This window comes from Balaenoptera physalus (genome assembly GCF_965194825.1).
Source record: "Balaenoptera physalus genome assembly, chromosome: 6".
NCBI classification, from domain to species: Eukaryota; Metazoa; Chordata; class Mammalia; order Artiodactyla; family Balaenopteridae; genus Balaenoptera; species Balaenoptera physalus.
The window spans coordinates 120,286,995-120,308,833 of NC_138885.1; the positions used below are offsets into that span (position 1 = coordinate 120,286,995).

Genomic DNA, 21,839 nt, shown 5'->3' on the forward strand with positions numbered 1-21,839 from the left:
GGCGTCTAGGGCGGGACTAAAGGCTAGAGGCGGGCCTTGGAAGTCAGGGGACCAATTGTGCGCTCTACGTGGGGCGGGGTTCAGGTGCGGGCGATGCCTTTTGTCCTCTTCGCTGCCCCGTAGTGACGAGATTGTTGTGCTTTTGTAGAAATCCGTGCTTCGAACTGTAGACGGCTGTGTCACTCCGCTTCCCGGGACCTTTGCGGCAGCTTCTGAGGGCGGGGACGAGTTCACGCGGTTTAGTCACTGCTGGAGGTGGTTGCACGGGTAATGAGGAGCGATTGGTTAAGGAACCTCAGTGATTTTAATTCTGTTGGACTGGATTTGGTTGCTGAATGCGCCCCCATTTCACTCTTGTGTGGTCCGAGACTGGGTGGTGTGAGAAAGCGGGCTGGGGTCACGTATTAACCCCTGGCACCAGGGTGAGGGCCGTGGTGCCTTGCGGCGTGGGGGAGACCAAGTCATGCTGGCGGGAGACGCGGCATAGGATCTTGCTTTGGGGAGCTCTGTTTCTTAACCGCCTTTCTGCTCAGCCATGTCGCCGGCTCCAGCTGCAGCCCAGGCGTCTGTGTCGGTCTCCCTGTTTGACCTCAAGGCGGATACTCCGGTCCTTCAGGGCCTGCGCCTGGTGAGCCACGCTCCCGGGGAGGCTCTGGCCCAGGCTCTGCAGACTTCGTTTCCAGGTATCTGGGAAGGTTTGGGGTGGACCCGTGAGGGACGTGACAGGGCTCCTTAGAGCTTATTGCTCCTTCAGGGAACACATTCTTATTGGTGTTTCCCAGCTTAGGAGCCCTTGTTGACATCTCCTTCTACTGGATAAAATTTATCAATCCCCAACTGCAGAGTGTTTGTTTTTTACTTTTACATTTAAGCTGAAGTTTGTGTATATGTTTCTTAACTGTTATGAATTTAAGGCAACATTTGTACGTGTAAAATTAAAGTCTATATTTTGGTCAAAAAAAAAAATTCACTCGATCTCTGGATTTCTAGAACAGGCTCCTGAATTGTCTCCAAACAAATCTCTTGCCATTGTTTATGCCTCATCACATTACCACCACTGCCTGCAAAAACACTTCAAAATTCCTTGACATAGTCCAAATTTAACTATTCCAATCAAATCATTCCTTCTTGCTGAATATAAAACAACTTACTCTTGGTTTCATACAGCTTTAGTTTGGCTGTTTCTCTTGTACCTTTTTAAAAAACAAACTGCACACTGTAATTGGAAATACAAGCTAAAAAAGTGGCACTTGGGAAGTGATTTTTTCACAGTTAAAAAGAATTTTAACCTTACCAGAAATCATTTTCTAGGATTTCTCAAAAAAATCCCTTTGGTTAATTTACATACAATGTTTGATTTATATTCATTTTACGTACATCTTTTCAGAAGCATATTTATTGTATAAAGTGATTGCTGTGCTATTCGTTTCATTATTACTAGATTGTAAATTTCTTTTTTTTTTTTTTAATCCAGGTACTTGTCTTTTTTTTTTTTAATTTTTATTTATTTATTTATGGCTGTGTTGGATCTTCGTTTCTGTGCGAGGGCTTTCTCTAGTTGTGGCAAGCGGGGGCCACTCTTCATCGCGGTGCGCGGGCCTCTATCGCGGCCTCTCTTGTTGTGGAGCACGGGCTCCAGACGCGCAGGCTCAGTAATTGTGGCTCACGGGCCCAGCCGCTCCGCGGCATGTGGGATCTTCCCAGACCAGGGCTCGAACCCATGTCCCCTGCATTGGCAGGCAGATTCTCAACCACTGTGCCACCAGGGAAGCCCAGATTGTAAATTTCTTGAAGGCAAGGACATGCCATCTCTTTCTTTTGTATCCTCCTCTGCTTTGTATATCAGACACTGAATGTAATCCTAGATACTGTGGATTTGGGCTCCTTTTCTACCTCTGTTTACCCTCCCCTTATTTAGGTTCAGGGGAGAGAATAAGCCCAGAAAGAAAACCACTCCAGGGTCCTCTGGATATTTCAGAGAAGTTGTTTTGTTCAACCTGTGACCAGACCTTCCAGAACCACCAGAACAGGTAAAAGACCAGGTACAGAGCTAAATGGTGGAAGCAAAGGTGTAATGGTGGGTGGGGAGAGGTAGACATTTGTCTTTAATTAATAAAGTTCCATGTTTTAACTAAGAAAGTTAGTGTTACCTGGTCATACTTCCTGGAGTTCTGTTAGAGGTCTTGGATACCATAAAAGGCCAGGCTGGGGCATGCTTCCACACTGTGTTTCCTTCTTTGCCTCCTACTAGAGAGAACATTATAAGCTTGACTGGCATCAGTTTAACCTAAAGCAGCATCTCAAGGACAAGCCTCTCCTGTCTGCCCTGGACTTTGAAAAGCAGAGCTCCACAGGTGATGACTGTTGGGAGACCTGTGTGGGGATAGGTCATGGGGGTGGAGAAAGACCCTAGTTTAGGAGCTTGAGGAAAGGTCAAAGATGGGGCACCAAACTTGCGTTATCTCATGTTCTGAGGAGATCTTTCCAGCATCTCAGGATCAGAAGACTCGGACTTAGCCAGTGAGGAGGACTTGCAGATACTGGATGAGGAGAGGGCTGAGTTTGAGAAGCCTAACCGACCCCGAGGCTTCCACCCCCATCGTGTTCTTTTCCAGAATGCCCAGGGCCAGTTTCTTTATGCCTACTGCTGTGTCCTAGGCCCTCGCCAGGCAAGTGCCAGCACAGGTTGTGTGGTCAACTCCAGCCTTCTGTACACTCAGCCTAGATTTTCCCTCAGCACAGTCCATGTCTCACTTCTTTCCTTCCTTCCTGTTGGGAGTGGGTATCACACTTGACAGCACAGTCTTGGATTGAACTGGCTTGAATCTTAGAAGGGTCAAGTGTAATGGAATTAAGTTTGGAAATAGACCAATCTAGGTTTGAATTGTGGTTCTACCACTTGATCTTGACTACCTCCACAAGCCTCAAATTTTCTTATTTGTAAAATGGAGACAAATAAGTTGTATTAAAAGAGATGATGCATGTGAAGCACTTAGCATTGGCACTTATTTCTTGCTGTCAGTAAGTGCCACAGATATGTTTGTGCTGCTCCTCCATCATCCAGGTGCCCCCAGAAGAAGCAGAACTGCTGCTACAGAACCTGCAAAGTGGAGGTCCCAGGGACTGCGTGGTGCTCGTGGCTGCCGCTGGGAACTTTGCTGGTGCTGTTTTCAAGGGTGAGAGGGTGCTGCATGGGGTAAGGATGGAATGGATCCTGGTAGCCTGGGAGTACCAGCTGGTTTCCAGTACTGAGTCTGTGCTGTCTACAGACAAGAAGTGTTGACACACAAAACCTTTCACCGCTACACAGTGCAGGCCAAGTGGGGCACAGCCCAGGGGCTTCAGGATGCCCGGGGTGCGGCTTCCCACTCTGCTGGAGCCAACCTGAGGCGCTACAGTGAAGCCGTGCTATATTAGGTGAGTTAAGTGTCCAGATCCGGTGCTCCTCTAATCCACACTTTTCCCTCTCAACTGATTAAATGTTACAGTAGGGAGGCTGGTTCCTGTATCCTCTGTCTTGGTTATTTTTGGGTAGATGAAGGTAGAATGGGGTGAATGCCCAGGAGTCTTAGTCCTGTCATTCTCCCTCCATTATCTTCTTTCTTTCTTTCTTTTTGGCTGCATTGGGTCTTCATTGCTGCACACGGGCTTTCTCTAGTTGCGGCGAGTGGGGGCTACTCTTCGTTGCGGTATGCGGGCTTCTCATTGCGGTGGCTTCTCTTGTTTCAGAACACGGGCTCTAGGCATATGGGCTTCAGTAGTTGTGGCACGAGGGCTCTAGAGTGCAGCCTCAGTAGTTGTGGTGCACGGGCTTAGTTGCTCCACAGCATGTGGGATCTTCCCGGACCAGGGCTCGAACCCGTGTCCCCTGCATTGGCAAGCGGATTCTTAACCACTGTGCCACCAGGGAAGCCCCCTCCATTATCTTCTACCTCCCACTCCCTACACGTGATCTGTGGGTCATTTTTTGGTTGGAGATTTAAAAGTAGCAAGTGAAGAGATGCAGGGCTGAGTTACTTTCTTCTCTAGGATGTTCGTGACCTGCTGGCAGGGCCAGACTGGGCTAAGGTGCTGGAGAAGGCTGGGACGATACTGATGCGTGCACCCCACTCTGGCCGGTCCTTGTTCTTTGGAGGCCGTGAGGCTCCCCTGCAACGTGGGGATCCCCGACTTTGGGATATCCCCCTCGCTACCTGCAGACCCACCTTCCAAGAGCTACAGCGTGTGCTCCATAAGCTGACCACCTTGCATGTCCATGGTGAGCCTTCTGTCCAGATCCCCAGACTCCCTAGACCTTCCCGTACCTCCCAGCCCAAGCCTCGGCTTCTCATTTGTGCATCCAGATGATTTTCTAGCCCTCGTACTGCAGTCCGATGGCATCTTCATTGAGAGAAACCTGGGCTGTCTTCTCCTCAGCTAAATTTGAGAACCATCTTTTGTTTTATGGCAGGCGAAGACACCCGGGAGACAGTCAGGTTGGATTTACCTCAGACACACTGGAAGACAATGAGAGAAAGGAAGGCCATTGAGGAAGAAAGAAAGGTTTGCAGTGATGAAAATGAAGCACTCAGGCGGAATGAGGAAGCTCCCAAACAGGGTTTGAGCACCATCTGGCAATTGTCAGATCTCTCTCGGGGTCTGTCCTAGAACTGCAGTAGCAAATCCCCTACTGTCATAACTTATTCACTTCCCTATTTATAGGTAAACCCTTACATACTACACACACACTCACACAGGTCTGTTTATAGTGTGGGGTATGTGGTAGCAATTACACGTTTTCTGACTTTTCCAAATCTATCATCTCTTTTGTTCATTGATGTATCCCTAGTACTTTGAAAAGCCTTAGCATGAAGTCGATGCTTGAATGTGTGTTGTGTGGATCTTACATAATTTACCTGTCTTCTTGGACGCTCTGGTTTGGGCTAAGGGCTGCTTGCCTCGCTGCAGACCGCTGGCCTGCATGGCTGTCCCTGCTCGCGCTTTCCTCTGTTGGGCACCACCCTAAGGCTGTTCTGGGAGTGTCCAGGGACTCTTGTCCCTGCATAGCTTCTTCTGGGCCTGTCCTTGTCTGGGCTGCGAGCCTCATTTCTGCATGTGATACTAATGGCTTCAGCTCTTGATGGGCTACTTTATCTTGGGTGACAAAATACAAACAATTTTATTTCAAGTGATCTGGATTATCTCTCTATGTACATTCTTATGCATCTGGGGCAGCCCACAACCTTCTACCCTCTGCTTATTCCTTAGATGGATCTAACATAGCAGATTTTTCCCTAGGTTCAGAGTCAGAGGGAGAGGATGGCTCCCAGGTAGAGTTGGAGCTAGCAGAGGTGATACTGGGGACGCTGGATCTTCGTGAATTTGAGGTATTGCCCAAGCAGAGGAGGAGAAAAAGGAATAAGAGGGAGAGAAACCAAGACCTGGAGGCTGGGGCGCAAATGACTCTTTCCTAGCAACCTCAAGAAGATGAGGCCTTTTCAGAGTCAGCCCCTTTGGGGCCTTTCCCAGATGAGGCCAAGTCCCCTGGTCAGCCAGAGCTCTGGGATGTGCTTTTGGCTGCTTGCCGAGCTGGAGATGGGGGATGCTGACGCTCCGGCTAGCTGCCAGCCCCGTGGACCCTGGAGTTCTGTCTCTGCTCAGTGCCCCCTTGGGCTCTGGTGGCTTCACCCTCCTGCACGCAGCTGCCACAGCTGGGAGAGACTCAGTAAGTAAGGGCCCTCGTGCCGACCCCTCCTGACGATGATCTTGGCACCAGCTACTTGGCAGTATTTCCCCTGGTCTGCTTGGGTGATGTTGGGAGGAACAGGAGGCAGGTGATGTTCAACTCATTTTTTGGGTTTTCGCACCTAGGGACTCCCGGACCCAGCCACCGTACACAGTTGCAGCTGACAGATCAACACGTAATGAGTTCCGGAGGTTCATGGAGAAGAATCCAGATGCTTATGATTACAGCAAAGCTCAGGTCAGCTGGAAGAGGAAGCAGCAGAGTGGGAAGGCATCAGAGATGCTGGCTAGATCTTTTCTGTTTTCTTACAGTTTTACCAACGATAGTTTGTATAGGTCTTACCTTATACCTTCCCGGAAATCCTCCAGGTGCCAGGGCCACTGACGGCGGAAATGGAGGCGCAGCAGGCCATTCGGAAAAGGGAGCAGAAGGCAGCCCGGCGGCAGTGGGAGGAGCGGCAGGCGCAGAAGCGGGAGCAGGAAGAGCAGCGGAGATTTGCTGCGCTCAGCGACTGAGGGAAGGTGAGGCTGGAGGTTCTTTCTTCCCCAGCAACACCTCCTTAGAGGTCTGATCAGTGTGCAGCATCACTTCTTGGGTACCCTCTGCACCACTGGGGCCTTGTCCTTAACACAACGTCTCTTCCCCTCAGGGAGCTCTGGCTGCAGAGCGCCGACTGGCTGCCCAGTTGGGAGCCCCTACCCCTCAGGTCCCCGACCCTGCCATCATCAACGTTCGGTACGTAGAGGGGGTGGGCGTGAGTGGGTAGGTTGTGATGAGTTAGAGGCCATTCTGGACAAGTAGAATGCGTGCCCGCTCAGTGTTCAGAAAGGTTGTTGAGGGGATTTGAGACACTCTGGGAACCTTTGGAATAAAAACAGAAGTGGCAGGAGGAGGGATAGGGAAGGCTTGGATTAGAAAGTTTCTGGGATACCTCTCCAGCCATTTTTCTTCCTCTTGTTCAGACGCCGCTGAAGCTGTGGGACATCCCTCCAAGGCCTCATATTCCCTTTCACTACTTTTTCTTTCCGCTCCACACGCTGCCTCCAGGATCATCGCTGTCGGGCTGGGAAGCCCTCTTCCTGATCTCTTACAGCTCCACCTGGGGCCAACTCTAGGCTCTGAGAGGGCACATACACACTGGCCCTAGGTTTCTTCTTCCCCACGAAACCAGAGAGTATTTGGAAGACTGGGGTGAGGGACATTCAGGAACCAGGGCAAAGACAGGGCCATAGAGGTGTGTGGAGCTGGTACTGTCTCTGGAATTTTAATCACAATAAAGTTTGGCAAGGAAACTGCACTTGTACTTACATTCAGACCTGTGGCCTTTGTTTCCTTATGGTCACCATGGCTAGCACCAAGGCATCCTGCCCACTCCATGTCCCAGGTCCAAGGGTTACCTTTCTTTCAGTGCCCACTTAACTCCATCGGTTCAGAGGCACTTTCAGCTGAGAGGGAATAGATGTATGTCTTATGCATAGTGCTATTGAGGATAGGCCTATCCAGGAATTGGATTTGGGGCTGAAGAGGCACATTTTCTAGCTCCAGCAACGTGATTTTGTTGAGGGCTCCCCTCGGAAACAGCAGGGGTCTTGGCACGTAGAGGGTCTGTTGTGGCCCCCTCTTTGTCCAGTAGCGGCCCAAGTTAAACCCATTGATCCAGACTTGGCCCTGGGGAGGAGGAAGGAGAGGGATATAAAGGATCAGCTCTCAAAGGGGTAGAATTATCCCCTTTGAGGTTTCTAATCAGAGGAATAATTTCTGCTCTCCCTCCTTCCATGATTTTCCTCTCTTAGCACCCTACTCCCCAGCCCCACCCTCACCATCAGCAATACCTTGGTCCATCCAGGTAGAAAGAGAAATGTGTCCCCGCCTGAGCCTAAAATTGGGAAGGTTGTAGAGTAGAAGGTGGGGCCAGAGGGAGTTTGAGGATGTGAGCTTTTCAGCAACTGGTTGGGAAACCACCACTTTACAAGATTATCAACTTTCAGAGGGAACATCAGCCACTGGGTAAGGACTGTTTGCCCCAGAACTGGTGGCTCCAGTAGGCCCTGTGAAGAAGGCAAATGAAAATTCATCATTCTCTAAGTTCTAAGGCCAACCTATCCCTACTCAAGCCCTGGGATGCAACTAGTGGCCATGTCCAGATCCCCACAAGCTGCTACTTTGCTGCCTAAGCCCTAAGGACATAGCTCTTGTTTATCTTCCATTAGGCCCCTATCTTTCCAAGGGAGTTCGGTCAATAAGAATATTGGGGGGTGGGAATTCCCTGGTGGTCCAGTGGTTAAGACTCTGCGCTCCCAGTGCAGGGGGCCTGGGTTCAATCCCTGGTCAGGGAACTAGATCCTGCATGCCACAACTAAAGATTCTGCATGCTGCAACTAAAAAAGATCGCGCGTGTCGCAACGAAGATCCCACATGCAGCAAGTAAGGCCTGGCGCAGCCAAATAATTAATTAATTAATTAATTTTAAAAATGAAATTATAAAAAAGAGTATGGGGGCAAGGGAGTGGGCGTAGCTAGCTCACCTTGAAGTCACTGCTGTTAGACCCGAAACTGAGCCTCCCCATGTTCTCCAGCAAGACATCCAGTTTGGCCCCCTTTTTCCCCGTCAAAAATAGGTTGCGTTTCATGTTTCGGTCCAAAACACCCTGAAACACCTGTGGATAAGAGTATCTGTGAAAGGGAGGAGCTCAGCATCTAGCCTGTGGCCACCACACAGGAAGCCACATTAGGACACTGATTTAGAGGGCAAAGAGAATGTAGCCCTTCGGTCACTTATCCATTCATAATGGAACCTTATCCTTAGTCAAACTCTTCCTCATCCCAGCTTATCCCCTCAAATGTGAGCAGGCAGTGGGAAAAGGTAGATATGGGAAAGTTAAGACTAAAGTGTGCTGGGGAGGAGAGGAAATGGGCTCAGAGATAGCCTGGTATTAGGTTCTCACCCCATCCACCATCACGTAGGCACGGTCATGGACTCCATTGTTTGGCACCCAGAATTGTGTTGGCTCAGAAACAGTATGGGTCAGATAGGTCCGGTACAACATATACCCATGGTCCTGGGTGTGTAAGAATAAGTTTATAAGCTGTGCTGAGAGATAAGAAAGGATACTGTGGGGAAGATGCATAGCTGAGGGAACCCTTGGTATAGCTGTTGCCATACCAACCGGATGGGGGATTATGCTTTACCTGGTTGACAGCCTCAAAGGTCATTGGCAGGATTGAATGGATGGGCCCTTGGGGGCATAGGAAGTCTAGGAAAGCCAGCAAATTCCCATCCTATTAGAATAAGGGGAAAGTATCAGAATATGAGAGAACTTTCAGAATAGAGGGTAGGACAGGCTGGGCTATTTAGAGAATAAAGGGGTAGAATTAGAGAGTAATGGGGAGAAGCTTACCAGGTGTAGGCTCAAAGGTCCAAGCGTCATCTTGGGGCTGGGGGGAGGTAAAGGTCCCAAGGGAACTTCCTGGAACTGAGCCCAAATTCTCTCAGGAGCCATAGGAAAACCACACAAAGAACCCCTATTCCAAGACCCTAGTGCAGGATTCTTAACTGGGGGTCCAGGGAAGGGCTTCAGGGGTCATGAAGAGTCTGTAATTTTACACATATTTGTGTGTATCTCCCCAGGGAATCCCATTTGGGTGGGTGAGAAATGCTGCCATAGGGTGCTCAGAGGGCTCTCTGGCCCAGACAACAGCCACTGATTATGGGATCCCTTTACAAACAATTTGGGTACTCCCTCCCCCCAAGTTAATAAAAGCCTTTGGCGCTTAATGAAGTGGTAGGGCACCTTGCTGATGACATTTCGAATAGCAAAAAGCTTAGGTGTGGGGTCCCCTGCTTCAGATATGGGTGCATCGTAGTCGTAGCTGGTAGTAATTGGAAGAAAGCGTCCCTTCTCATCAGCACCTGGTCAAACCAATTTAATTAATTCAATATATCTTTCAGGTGATAGGCACTAAGCAAAGAAATGCATGCAGAGCATTTTGCTATCAGAAGGGGCAGCAGTGGCCATATCCAGCTTCTAGAATCCTAATCTGTGCAGCCCGCAGATTCTAATTCCTTGCTGCCTCCCTGCTGCCACCCCAGGGACCATCTGGACTCACCATTCCAGTATCCAAAGTTGGTGCCTCCATGGTACATGTACCTAAAGTGGGGGAGAGCAGGGGGAAAGGTAAAAGCTGACCCACTGAATCTTAACCTTCATCCCCAGCACCCAGTTACAGATTCATGCTGGCCCCGGTGTCTCCAGTTACATGTTCACACTGGCTCCCAACTTTAGCATGTTCTCTAGTCCTTTGGTTACAGCTGGTACGGAGCGTGTGGAGTGATTCTGGCCCCAGTAATCCAGCCAGCCTGTGTAGTACTCAGAGTTCACCTACAGCGTGAAGTGAAAGGAGCTGTGAGCCAGATGGGAACCGAGCTCAACCCATTTCCCACACTGACACCTGCTTTGATTGCCCTCCCCTCTGGCTCCTCACCAATGGCCCGCGGGGTTCATACTTCCGAAGCAGGGCAAAGATTTTGGTCATGTTGTCAGCTGCAGAAAGGAGGCAAAGGTGAAAGATAAGCAACGTGGAACGGGTGCCCCTTCCCCAGACTTCACTCCGAACCCCTGCTCAGGACACCTGGGCCAAAATCTATAGTGGTATAGAGTCCCTGGAGGGAGCCACATTTGAGGCCTTCAGGGCCATCTGTGGTGAAGAGCAAGATCTTGTCTCCAAGCAGTGCACGGAAGAGCCCAGCCAGGTGTCTCATGTAGCTCATGTCGCAGGCCCTGTAGCTACCGTATTCATTCTCCACCTGCCAGGGGAAAGGAAAAGTGGAGATCAGCTATGAGGTGGAGAAATTAAGGACACCGGCACCTCCTTCCCCTAGCCCAGTCAACTTTCCACTTGTACCTGAATGCTAATGATGTTGCCCCCATTGTGGTAGAGCCATGGATGTATCTTGGGCAGCAAGACCTTGAACCAGGAGTCCACTGCGGCAAGGAAGTCTAAAGGAAGGGGCAGTGCTCTGCTCATCAGGGCACCACCACCTCTGCAGCCCCCACCCCTAGCATCAGTGCTAGCAACTTCAGTGCTGCCTGAACTCTGGGCTGCACTTTGCATCCCACTTGTCCACAGCTGTGTCTGGGAAGCAGTGACTTGTCGGAAGAATCTCTGAACCCTAAGCACTTGTATAGTTGCATGGCAATGAAATTTGAGCATAGGAAACAAAGCAGTATTTCTTGTAAATTCATTTTTTAAATGTAAGAAAAATGTTAAAACACATCACATGGAGCTGTTATTATGTAATCATATATACTTGAGATTGCTATGAAGTAGCATGGGAGTTTACAAAAGTGTAGAATATCTGACCTGCACCCTGATGTAACTGACAGTCCAGGAGATTTAAGTCATCAAATGGAAGATCATTAGATTAGGTATCATGCCTTAAATTCTCAACTCCTATTGGTGATTTCTGTTGACTCACCCTCAGAAGACTCATGCACGACCTCTGCCTCCTTACCTAAGCAACTCCAACTCAGGCTTCAGGTCTTAAATTTCACTTCCCCAGGAAAACCTCTGATATCCTAGATGAGGGTAGATTCCCCCTGTTACACACTCTCACATCACCTCCTACTTCCCTTTCGAGTGCTTAACAAATTATAATTAAGCATTTATTTCTGTAATTGTTTCCTGTTGGTCTCCCCCACGAGTGAGCAGGAACCTTGTCTGTCAGGTTCATTTGCTGCATCCCTGTCATTGAGGACAATGCTTAGCAGATAGCGGACTCTCAAAGGTGGAGTCAACGAAAGATATTTTAGAGGGTAATTTTATACTCTTAAAACATTTAATTCCTTTACGTTTTGTGTTCTGTATAAAGGAGGCCCAGGTTGCTTTGCCTCCTTTAATCCAAGCATACATTAACTCTCATTCAACAGGTGTTTACGGGAGCTCACTATGCACTAAGCAGTGTCTAGCTGTTAGGGGTACAGAATGGAACAAAATGGACAAAGATCTCTGTCCTTGTGGAATTTCCCTTCCAGTGAGGGAGGCAGTGAATTAAATAATCAGGTGAAATATGTAGTGTGTTAATGCCAAGGAGAAAAAATTAAGCAGGGAAGGAGGATATAAAATGGTGGGGCGAAGGGAGCTTAAATTTTAGAGGGTGGCCCAGGGAAGGCGTCAGCGAGGTCATTCTGCAGGAAGACAGTGGCAGTACCACCTGCAAAGGCCTCAAGACAGGAACAGCAGAGAAGCCAGCATGAACAATGGGGAGAAGAGTGGATGTCAGGGAGGTGACGGGGCCAATTAGGTAGGACCTAATAGACCATTTTAAGGAATCCATGGTTCGTATTCTGAATGAGTTGAGAACCTATTGGAGAGGTTTAGACAGAGAAATGACATGATCTAAAATATATATTTCAACTTATATTTTAAGAGGATCACACTGACTGCTGAATTAAGAACAGACTACATGGGGGAGGGACAAAAAAGGGAAACCAGTTAGGAAGGTATTAAAGTAATCCAGCTGAGAGAGGTGGTTTGGACCAGGGTGGTGGCAATGGGGGCGATGAAAAGTAATTGAATTCAATATATTTTGAGGGTGAAGCTCACAGGATTTTCTGATGGACTGAATGAGGGGCCTGAGAGAAAGACAGGTGTGAAAAATTCCACCACAGTGTTTAGCCCGATCAGTTGGAAAATGGACTTGCCATTAACTGAGACAGGGAGAGTGTATGAATAGCTGGTTTGGAAGGAACTTAGTTGTATCTGTATGCCTTTTAGACCTCCAAATGCAGAAGTCAAGTAGGCAGTTGGATATATGTTTTTGGAAGCCGAGGGAAGGTCCTGACTGGAGATATATATTTCAGAATCATTAGCTATCAGATGGAATTTAAAGCCATGCAAATCGATGAGATCATAAAGGGAGTAAATATATATGGAAAAGAGAAGTGTCTAAGGACTGAGCCCTGACACACCCCAGTATTTAGTGGAAAGGGAAATGGAGAAGGATCGGTAAGAGACTGAGAAGGAGTGGTCGGAAAGATTGTAGGGGGAGGGGCAGGGACCAAATAAGTGTGGTATCATGGAAATAGAAGAGTATTTCAAAGGACAAAGTGATCAACTGGGCTGAATGCTGCTGACTGGTCAAGGGGGATAAGATCTGTGACATCACCATGGATTCAGCAATGAAGAGGTCACTGGTTTTCTTGAGAAAAACAGAGATTGCATGTTGTTTTTCCATCAATACTTTATCATTTTAAATGTATTTCATAGTTGAGTTTCGGAAATGCTATAAGTGGCATAAAGCTCTCCAGTACCCTAAGAAGTGAAACAGCACCTGGAGAGTCCCCAGCAGATATAAGGAATTTTGACCTTTTTAAAACAGTAAATTTTTTAAAAGGTGTAAAGCAGATAGAATTATTCCCTGCTCTAATGACTTCCTACTTGCACCTGAAATGAAATCCAAACGCCTTGAAATATTGTGCATCTCATCTTTTCTTTCTCACGCTCTTTCCCTAGGTGATGTCTCAGTACGCATGGATTTAAATGCCATCTTTACACCGATGACTCCCAAATTTATACCTCTAGCTCAGACCTCCTCCTAAGCTCCACATTCATACATCCTATTGCTTACTTAATATCCTCCCTTGAGTGATAAAAATTTAACAAGACCAGAACAGAACCATTGTTTCTTCCCCAAAAGTTATTCTTTTGCCACCCCTTGTCTTCTCTATCTTCCCTAAGTCAATAAATGGCACCACCATCTTGACTGGCCAGAAACTTGATTCCTTTCTTTCCTCATCCTACCCACACTGCCCCCACCCCTCCCCCTCTCATCAATATCTGTCACTAGAGTCCTGGTGATTTTTATCTCCAACCTATAGCTCAGTTCTGCCCTCTTCTTTCTATTTCCACCACTATCACAGTCCAGAAGCCATCATCTCTCTCCTGAGCTACAATCATAGTCTCCCAGTTAAGTTTCTCCACCTCTACCCTTGCTCCCCTCAATCCATTTTCCGCATCCAGGCTAACGTAATCTAAAAACAAATCAGATAATTCTGGTTAAACTCTTTCAATGATTTTCTGCTGTGCTTATAATAAAATGCAAACCCCTTACAGTGGCCTGTAAGATCCTGCATTAACAGTCCCTGTCTATCTACAATTTCTTGTCATACTACTCTCCCTTACCCACTGTGCTCCAGCCATGCTGGCCTCAACCATGCCATGTTCTTTCCTATCTCTGGGCCTTAAAAGACACCATATCCGGGAACTCCCTGGCGGTCCAGTGGTTAGGACTTCGCACTTTCACTGCTGAGGGCCCATTCAATCCCCGGTCTGGGAACTAAGATCCTACAAGTCCTGAGGCGCGGCCAAAAATAAATGTATTAATTAATTAAAAAAAAATACATCATTTCCTCTACCTGGTCGTTCTTACCTCACTCTTCATATGACCGGTGCTTTCCCTTCCCTAGAGTAACTGAAATGTCATCTTCTCAGGAAAGCCTTTTCTGGCCTTCCTACCTAAAAGAGGCCCTGTTATTCACTATCTCAACTCCTTGTCTATTTTCTTGTGTAGTATTTTTAAATAATCTTATAAGTTTGGGTTTTTTTAAAATTAATGTTTCTCCCAGACTGGGCCTGTCTGGTCCCCCAGTTTCTAGCATTCTGCTGGGCATGATGAAAACAGTAAATATTTGAATGAATGATCTCTGTTTTGGGCACTCAAATGACCCATTTTGTTGTTGTCCTTTGCTTTTTTCTGTGTCAAGTCTTTTTTTCTCAACTCACCTGGATCTGAGGTTCTCAGATGAATTTTAGGTTTTCGAAGCAACCAGGCTGGGAGACCCCCCTGAGACAAACATAAAGAAAACAGAGAAGTGAGTGGGGGACTTCCCTGGTGGCACAGTGGTTAAGAATCCGCCTGCCAATGCAGGTGACATGGGTTCGAGCCCTGGTCCGGGAAGATCCCACATGCTGAAGAGCAACTAAGCCCGTGCACCACAACTACTGAGCCCACATGCCACAACTACTGAAGCCTGCGCGCCTAGAGCCCGTGCTCCACAACAAGACAAGCCATTTCAATGAGAAGGCCGCACACCACAAAGAAATGTAGCCCCACTCACTGCAACTAGAGAAAGCCCGTGCAGCAACAAAGACCCAATGCAGCCAAAAAAAAAAAAAAAAAAGAAGTGACTGGGCTTTGTTGTCTGGGAGTGGAGTAGGGGAGATAAGAAGGGAGGAAGTTGAGTATAGTGATGGAAGTGGCCCTAGAGTGGGGGCAGATGCGAGTAGTCTGGGAACTGCACTTGGGAGGCTTTGCTTCTATCCATTCTCCAACTAACTCACCATCTCCCACTCTGCACAGATGTAAGGTCCTGGTCTCAGTATGACCAACAGGTTCGCTAAAGTTGCCTCTTTCAGAAATGCAAAGAGGTCACGGCTGCCATTAAATTTATAGACCCCCGGCTCCGGCTCGTGGTAGTTCCAGGGCACATAACTGAGAAAGGAAGAGGTTAACAAGGGCCCAAGGCAGGGAGATGCCGGGGAGGCCTATGGGCTCAGGCCTTGCAGGGAATCTCCAGGAAGCTGTTGAAAGGAGGTCCTGGCCCACCCTTTCCCACCCTTGTCTGGGACGCCCTGGAGCTAGAACCCCTCTCATACGCAGCCGGTCTTCCTGTCCTGATCCCCTTCTTAAGGGGGTGGTAGGAAGGGTAAATCCCACCCTTCCATGGCTCTCGGGAGCACTTCTTACAACTGTACGGCGTTGAGGCCACTCATTCGCATCTTGAAAAGCCGGTCTGCCCAAAGCACCCGCGGTACCCGAAAGTAGTGCAGGCTGCCAGACACGTAGCGGAACGGGGCCCCATCCAGGAGGAATCTGTCGTGATCCGGATCCACTACAAACGACCGAGTGTCTGCCTGCAAGGGGAGAGACGGTGCTCAGCTGTGATCTGGAGTCGGGGGTCAGCGTCTGCAAAGAGCAGAGGAGATGGAACTAGCCCTTCCCAGCATTCTGTTGTTTTCACTTTCGTTCTCTCCTCCGCCAGATCTGATCCCGTCTCCCCGCACCCAGCCGGCTGGTTCGATACTCTCATCCTACCTGGGGCAGCAGCAGCGTCAGGAGTGGCAGCAGCAGGGAGGGAAGGCAGAGCAGCTTCTTGGGAGCCATGGCGCTTTCGGGGCTCTTCTAGTCAGAGACGGTGGTCCGACCGTCACGTGGCGGATTCCTGGGAGGGAACCTCAGCGAGCAAGTGGGCGGAGACCACCTCAAGTCGCCAGGCGAATTAGTCTGGACTTTGTCTACAGCCTGCAGCTACCCGCTACTCTACTAGTTTGTAAAATCCTCTACATTTTGCTACTCAAAGTGCAGTTCATGAGCCAGCTTCACCAGCCTCACCTGGGAGCTTGTTAGAAATGCAGAGTCTCAGATCCTACCTCAAACCTATAGAATCAGATTTTGTAGTTTGACAAGTTTTCCAGGTGCTCCTAAGCAAACTCAAGATTGAGAAGCTGGGATTTCCCTGGTGGTCCAGTGGGTAAGACTCTGTGCTCCCAATGCACTAGATCCCACATGCCACAACTAAGAGCCCACATGCCACAACTAAGAGCCCATATGCCACAACTAAGACCAGCGCAGCCAAATAAATAAAGATTGAGAAGCAGTGCTCTACTACACTGAGCCCCCTGAGGGTGGGGAGAGTCTTATCCATCCTGAATCCTCTGCTTCTATCACAGGGCCCGGCACATAGCAGGTTAAATCTAGATGAATGTCAGAAACAGGTTCAGAACCAAGGGAAACCAGAGGAAAGGGGGTGTGTGTGGGGGGGACCAGATTACAAGAGGGATCTTTTTCCTAGAGAGTCCTGTCCTGCTTCAACAAAAGAGACCATCTAGGCCATCCTCTTTTCTTTGGATGTGCACCCCTTTCCAATTTATCCCTGCCTGCTTAGGCAAGAGACGTCAAGGACAACTGCTTGGTTCCAAGGCTTGGGAATTTGTGAATTTCCATTACTCCTGCCTTCACAGTCCCAAGCCTGGGATGTGAGGACCAGGATAATATTATTATTATTATTAATTTCTGCTTATTGACACTGCTGAGGGCTATGTGTCAAATACTGTGCTAAGCACTTTACCTCTCATTTAATCTTCAAACAACTCCATGAGGCAGATGATTATCATTCCCATTTTACTGATGAGGAGATTGAAGGATACAAATATTAAGTAGCCTGTTAAAGGTCACACAACTAGTTTAGTAGAGCTGGGATTTCAACAAGGCAGTCTGGCCTCACAGTTCATGCACTTAACCTTAGGTACTATTATACCTATCTTACAGTGAGGGAAAGTGAGCCTCCCAGAGGTTAAGTAACTTGTCCAGGTCACACAGCTAATAGGCTATTAAGACAGGATTCAGACCCTGGTCTGTCAAGAGCCTGAGCTCTTAACCACTGAGACTACGGTAATGGGATACAGGCCAGAGCCCTCAAGGTTGTACTGATCAGAGCTCCAGGGGTCCAGGCCGCCAGCACCCGCGCCTCTCAGCATCCACCTCGGGCTGGACCGTAGTTGGCTACCCAGTGCGCGGGAGGTATGACGCCTCCTACCTCTGGCATTGGGAGATGGAGGTCCTGGAGGGCCTCGGGCCGAGCCCGGCTTTGCTCCCCTTTGGCGTAGGTGCCTGCGTCTTGACCCCTACTGAAGGCCAGGTGTGGAACCCTCACTCGGGTCCTGGGACCCGTCCTCCCCCAGGCCTAGCCAGCCCCGGGCTTCTCAGCTCCACGCCCCCACATCTTCTGGGTGCCCAGCGGTTGCTAGGATACTGCGGGCCGTTACACAGGCGCGTACTGATGACGTAACCGCTGTTTCCGGTCCCTGGCGCTTCCCTCCAGCCAAAGCCAGGTGAGTGGGGAGTCCAGGCTGGCCCACCCTGGGCTCTGCGCGCCGAGACTGGGGTGGGCTCTGCAAATGGTGGGTCCGGGCCTCGCACCTCCCCCCCGGAACCACCCCATGACCTGCCTTTGCGGCCCAACGGGCGTGGGAGTGGGAACCGCCTAAAGGTGGGCCGGGGTTGGAGGAAGTGGCCTGGGAGTCGCCGCGGGGCCTGAGGCTTTTAGGCACCTGACCCCAGCCTTCTCGGAGCCGGCGTTGCCAGGGCCCGTTTTCTCTAGGTTCCGAGATCTGGGCCTGAGCGCTCCACTTTGCCACTTCAGGGGTCTTCTGGATTGTGCCCGGCCCGCGACCCTGCCGTTCCTTTCCTTTCAGCATGATCCGCTGGACCCCCAGCGACTTGCCTGAAAGAGACCACTCAACCTGGACGAACCTTTTGGCAGCCCCAGACCGTCCTTGAGGAGGATGACTGAGACACTATGGGCCACGCGCTTTGTGTCTGCTCTCGGGGAACTGTCATCATTGACAATAAGCGCTACCTCTTCATCCAGAAACTGGGGGAGGGGTGAGTGTTTGGAAATCATTTAACTAGTCCCTAGGGTTATGGTGTTTGAAGGACAGCGGTCTGCACATGATAGGGGCACAAAAGTTTTATCCTTAGCCTCTGATTCACCTGACAGAGCCCAGCTACGTGGTGGTCAAGAAAGTGGATTGTGGAGCCAGGCTTCCTAGATTCACCATGTATGGCCTTGATAAGCCATAGTTTCCTCTGCCTATTGGAGCTAATTATGCTTTACTTGCAGGGCTGTGAGGACTAAACCAGATACTGCGTATCAAATGTCTCCCCTACGGCCTGGTTCATAGCACTTGATAAATGTTGACTATTATTTATTAAAGATTTATTGAGCATCTGTCATGTGCAGAGCCCTGCATTAAGATCATAGCACCTAAAAGGTGACTCTGTCCCTGGTCTTGAGCTCAAAGTGTAATAATCTTCAGACTTCTTTTTAGAGTCACACCTTGGGAGGGTTGCTACTAAATGGGAAAGACACCATCCCACCCCACCCTTCTCCCCAGGGAATTCCTCTGGGTCCAAGCAGTGTGGGAGATGACCATGGTCCTTCACTGACCCCTTTGGCCCACAGTGGGTTCAGCTATGTGGACCTAGTGGAGGGGTTACATGATGGACAGTTCTACGCCCTGAAGCGAATCCTGTGTCATGAGCAGCAGGACCGGGAGGAGGCCCAACGAGAAGCAGACATGCATCGCCTCTTCCATCACCCCAACATCCTTCACCTTGTGGCTTATTGTCTGAGGGAACGAGGCACCAAACATGAGGCCTGGCTGCTGCTACCCTTCTTCAAGGTCAGAAAGTCTCCGGGCTATGGAGGGGGTTGCAACAGAGCCACCTGCCAAGGGCTGTGTGAGCAGTCAAGCACGTTGGGAAGCAGAGACCATGTTCTAGTTTGACTACTTCAGATTTGGGGTTTAAGGAACCCAGATGGGGCTGTGGGGTGTGTGGTGAAATGGTTGATAGGCTTTGACATAGGGAAGGACTCAGGCTCAAGGAGCAGAGGCTAAAAAAACAGAAACCGTGGGGAAACTTGTTTTGCAGAGAGGTACGCTATGGGACGAGATAGAAAAGCTGAAGGACAAAGGCAACTTCTTGACTGAAGAGCAAATCCTTCGGCTGCTGCTGAGTATCTGCAGAGGCCTTGAGGCTATTCATGCCAAGGGTTATGCCCACAGGTCAGTGGGAGGCTCCTGTGTACCTGCTGGGCAGAAAGGAAGAGCCTCATCAAGAGAAATGAGAGGTCTCTGCGCTCCTCCCAAGGAACAGCCCCCATGATTCTTTTGCCCCCCCCCCTAGGATTCCAGCCTTCCTGTCCAAGGATGCTCATGGTTCATTTCCACTTTCCTGCAGGGACCTGAAACCCACCAATATCTTGCTTGGAGATGAGGGGCAGCCAGTTTTAATGGACTTGGGTTCCATGAGTCAAGCATGCATCTACGTGGAGAGCTCCCGCCAGGCTCTGGCCCTCCAGGTAAGAGTCTCTAGGTTCCTTTGCCCACCTATTCCCCATCCTCAGCCCCTTCTGGTGCATGCCCCAATTTGGTCACATGACCATGACCTGTGCCCCACTTTTGAGCTCTGGGGCCACTGTTCCAGGACTGGGCAGCCCAGCGGTGCACCATCTCCTACCGGGCCCCGGAGCTCTTTTCCGTGCAGAGCCACTGTGTCATCGATGAGCGGACTGATGTCTGGGTGAGGAGCATGTGGGTGGGAATCTGGGTGGGGAGGAGTGCTGCTCTGTACCTACTGTGGAGTAGAGGAACAGGTCTTTGGTTTCTCGCGCATGGGGCCCCAGGAACCATGTATATCCTCATCCCCCCTCGACTTTCTTCCTGGAAACTGTCACTGACACTGTACTCAGTTGCTCAGGAAGTGGTATAATCCCGCCCTTTGAACAGGGTGAGTACAGCTAACTGTCAGGGCTGAAGGAAGTGGCTAAGCACAGGGTGCAGAGGCCTCCAGCTAACTCGCAGTTTCTCTGGGCCCTGGTGGTGTCATGTGACTGAAGTCCGCATATTGTAGTTTCCTTTCACTACAGAATTAAGCGGAGCGATATCATCTCCACTGGTCCCCTTCCAGGGAATAACCAAGTTATGCTTAGTCCCTAGGCTGTGTGCTATATGCCATGATGTTTGGGGAAGGCCCTTATGACATGGTGTTCCAGAAGGGTGACAGTGTGGCCCTTGCTGTGCAGAACCAACTAAACATCCCGCAGAGCCCCAGGTGAGCAATGAAGGGGGCAGCAAGCAGTTCAGACTCCTCCCAGCCGTTTGCGGGGCTGGAGCTGTAGCATAGGGGATGGCTGCTCTCATCACCCTGCCCTCCTCCTTCTACAGGCATTCTTCAGCCTTGCGGCAGCTGCTGACCTTAATGATGACTGTGGACCCCCAGCAGCGCCCTCACATTCCTTTCCTCCTGAGTCAGTTGGAGGCACTGCAGCCCCCGGCTCAGAGCCAGCACACTACCCAAATCTGAACAAACCAGTGGCCATGTTGAGAAGGTGGCCCCTGTGCCTTGGGAAGAAGCTCCCATTCCTTAGTGGAATCTCCATCCCTTCTAACCAGGACAGCTCTCTTGTAGTTAGGGGCAGCTGGGGGGTGGGGACAGTCAGCTCAGTCTTCTGTCTCTGATTCTGCTCTCTTACGCCCAAGAGCAACAACTGGACTGGGGGCCTGACTGGGTAGCGGTGGGTGAGGGTGGGGAATGGGGAAAGGGGAACTGATAGAATCTGGTAAAGGCTCTGAGCAGGACTGCTGAGCTTACATCATGATCTGCCTCCAAATCTGGGAGCAGAAAAATGTATGAATAGAAGAATAAAGTGAAAGTAGCTTGGTGTGATCTTAGTTTCATCGTGCCTGGAGTGAGAGAAGAGGTGCAGGGGGCCAAAAGTCTGGTTGCCATTTCCAAGGGAGAGCCTGGAGAGAAGAGGGACTGGTGTTGCGTCAGGAATGGCGTGACTTCATCATTCCACGTACAGAGGCAGGTGTGCCTACCTTAGATCTGGCTGGTTGGTGGGGGGCAGTTCTTCTCCTAGCTTGTCTTATTCAAAAACTTCAAGATGCTCTGGTTTGAGCTGGCTTCTGTGCCAAGAACTGTGACCAGGGCCGCCTTAAGCACCCTCAACTCGCACTTTCATCTCTTCATTCCCAGGGCTGGGTAGCTTAGTCAGAGCAGCCCAGCTGGTTTTCCAGGCAAGGGCTTCTGGGTGGAGACACCTGAGGAGTCTCTGGGACAGCTACATAACTCGTCTCCAGCCTCTGCCTGGGGGAAGGGGAGTGGAGGTGGCAGCCATTTTGGCCCAGAATCTCTCCCAGATGGTTCTAGTTCACACATGGTTAATGATTAATGAGGCCAGTGTGGCGTGGCAGTATCCAGCTGCCACTTCCTGCCTACGCTGCTGAGTAAACAGGGGCCCTGCCCTTGCTGGGCTTGAAACCTGTTCCCCCGGGAAGAGCACTGTGTCCCTGAATCACCAGGGAGGGGAGGCAAGGGCAGGGTTCGCATCTCCTCCTCCTGAGATTGAAGCTTCTTCCCCGCACTGTGCCCGCCCCCAACTGCTGACGTCAGTGTGGGTCCTGGGGTGCCTATTAGCAAAGTTGAAGTTTTCCCCAGGGCCCTGGCAGGAGGCTCCCACCAGCTAGCACAGAGGCTGAGGCCAGAAAG

At 49.9% G+C, this 21,839-nt stretch overlaps 3 protein-coding genes across 8 annotated transcripts; 2 read left to right on the forward strand and 1 right to left on the reverse strand.

Annotated features, from left to right (window-relative positions):
- Positions 1-61: 61 nt before the first annotated feature.
- Positions 62-7,034, forward strand: ANKZF1 (ankyrin repeat and zinc finger peptidyl tRNA hydrolase 1). Its single transcript, XM_082466653.1, is given in 19 exon segments — positions 62-683; positions 1,919-2,020; positions 2,023-2,030; positions 2,252-2,354; positions 2,476-2,669; positions 3,065-3,164; positions 3,167-3,176; positions 3,270-3,414; positions 4,030-4,258; positions 4,451-4,597; positions 5,278-5,450; positions 5,454-5,574; positions 5,577-5,708; positions 5,814-5,962; positions 6,094-6,237; positions 6,241-6,246; positions 6,375-6,460; positions 6,688-6,694; positions 6,698-7,034. Coding segments are annotated over 19 exon segments (2,115 nt in total). The 5' UTR covers positions 62-535; the 3' UTR covers positions 6,809-7,034.
- On the reverse strand, positions 6,965-17,500 carry GLB1L (galactosidase beta 1 like). Of its 3 annotated transcripts, none has more exons than XM_082466590.1 (17): positions 17,320-17,498; positions 15,819-15,945; positions 15,471-15,637; positions 15,065-15,215; positions 14,507-14,567; positions 10,628-10,722; positions 10,355-10,529; positions 10,208-10,266; positions 9,983-10,104; positions 9,833-9,873; positions 9,517-9,635; positions 9,124-9,198; positions 8,915-9,004; positions 8,671-8,784; positions 8,251-8,382; positions 7,558-7,773; positions 6,965-7,393 (listed from the first exon to the last, which is right to left on the reverse strand). In XM_082466590.1, the coding sequence occupies exons 2-17, from the start codon at positions 15,885-15,887 to the stop codon at positions 7,130-7,132; spliced, it is 1,950 nt and encodes a 649-aa protein (XP_082322716.1). In that variant the 5' UTR covers positions 15,888-15,945; positions 17,320-17,498; the 3' UTR covers positions 6,965-7,129. The 3 variants fall into 3 exon arrangements, with proteins under 3 accessions (XP_082322716.1, XP_082322717.1, XP_082322718.1); XM_082466591.1 differs by having other exon boundaries at positions 15,819-15,957; XM_082466592.1 differs by lacking the exon at positions 8,671-8,784 and having other exon boundaries at positions 17,320-17,500.
- A 47-nt stretch (positions 17,501-17,547) lies between these two features.
- On the forward strand, positions 17,548-21,009 carry STK16 (serine/threonine kinase 16). Of its 4 annotated transcripts, none has more exons than XM_082466641.1 (8): positions 17,548-17,614; positions 17,978-18,167; positions 18,748-18,967; positions 19,218-19,351; positions 19,527-19,647; positions 19,773-19,868; positions 20,278-20,399; positions 20,513-21,009. In XM_082466641.1, exons 2-8 carry the CDS (start codon positions 18,082-18,084, stop codon positions 20,649-20,651), a joined length of 918 nt encoding a protein of 305 aa, XP_082322767.1. In that variant the 5' UTR covers positions 17,548-17,614; positions 17,978-18,081; the 3' UTR covers positions 20,652-21,009. The 4 variants fall into 4 exon arrangements, with proteins under 4 accessions (XP_082322767.1, XP_082322770.1, XP_082322769.1 ...); XM_082466643.1 differs by lacking the exon at positions 17,548-17,614 and adding an exon at positions 17,661-17,683; XM_082466642.1 differs by lacking the exon at positions 17,548-17,614 and adding an exon at positions 17,749-17,772.
- The last annotated feature ends 830 nt before the right edge of the window (positions 21,010-21,839 follow it).

What these genes read in the sequence shown, in the direction of transcription:
- GLB1L (XM_082466590.1), bottom strand. Translation starts at nt 15,887, where the DNA reads ATGGCTCCCAAGAAGCTGCTCTGCCTTCCCTCCCTGCTGCTGCCACTC. An exon ending in CACTATAGATTTTGGCCCAG is followed by an intron (nt 10,267 to 10,354) that starts GTGTCCTGAGCA and finishes TCCTTTCTGCAG; the next exon opens with CTGACAACATGACCAAAATC. An exon ending in GACCTTTGAGCCTACACCTG is followed by an intron (nt 9,005 to 9,123) that starts GTAAGCTTCTCC and finishes TTATTCTAATAG; the next exon opens with GATGGGAATTTGCTGGCTTT.
- STK16 (XM_082466641.1), top strand. Translation starts at nt 18,082, where the DNA reads ATGGGCCACGCGCTTTGTGTCTGCTCTCGGGGAACTGTCATCATTGAC. An exon ending in GCCAAGGGTTATGCCCACAG is followed by an intron (nt 19,352 to 19,526) that starts GTCAGTGGGAGG and finishes ACTTTCCTGCAG; the next exon opens with GGACCTGAAACCCACCAATA. An exon ending in AACATCCCGCAGAGCCCCAG is followed by an intron (nt 20,400 to 20,512) that starts GTGAGCAATGAA and finishes CTCCTTCTACAG; the next exon opens with GCATTCTTCAGCCTTGCGGC.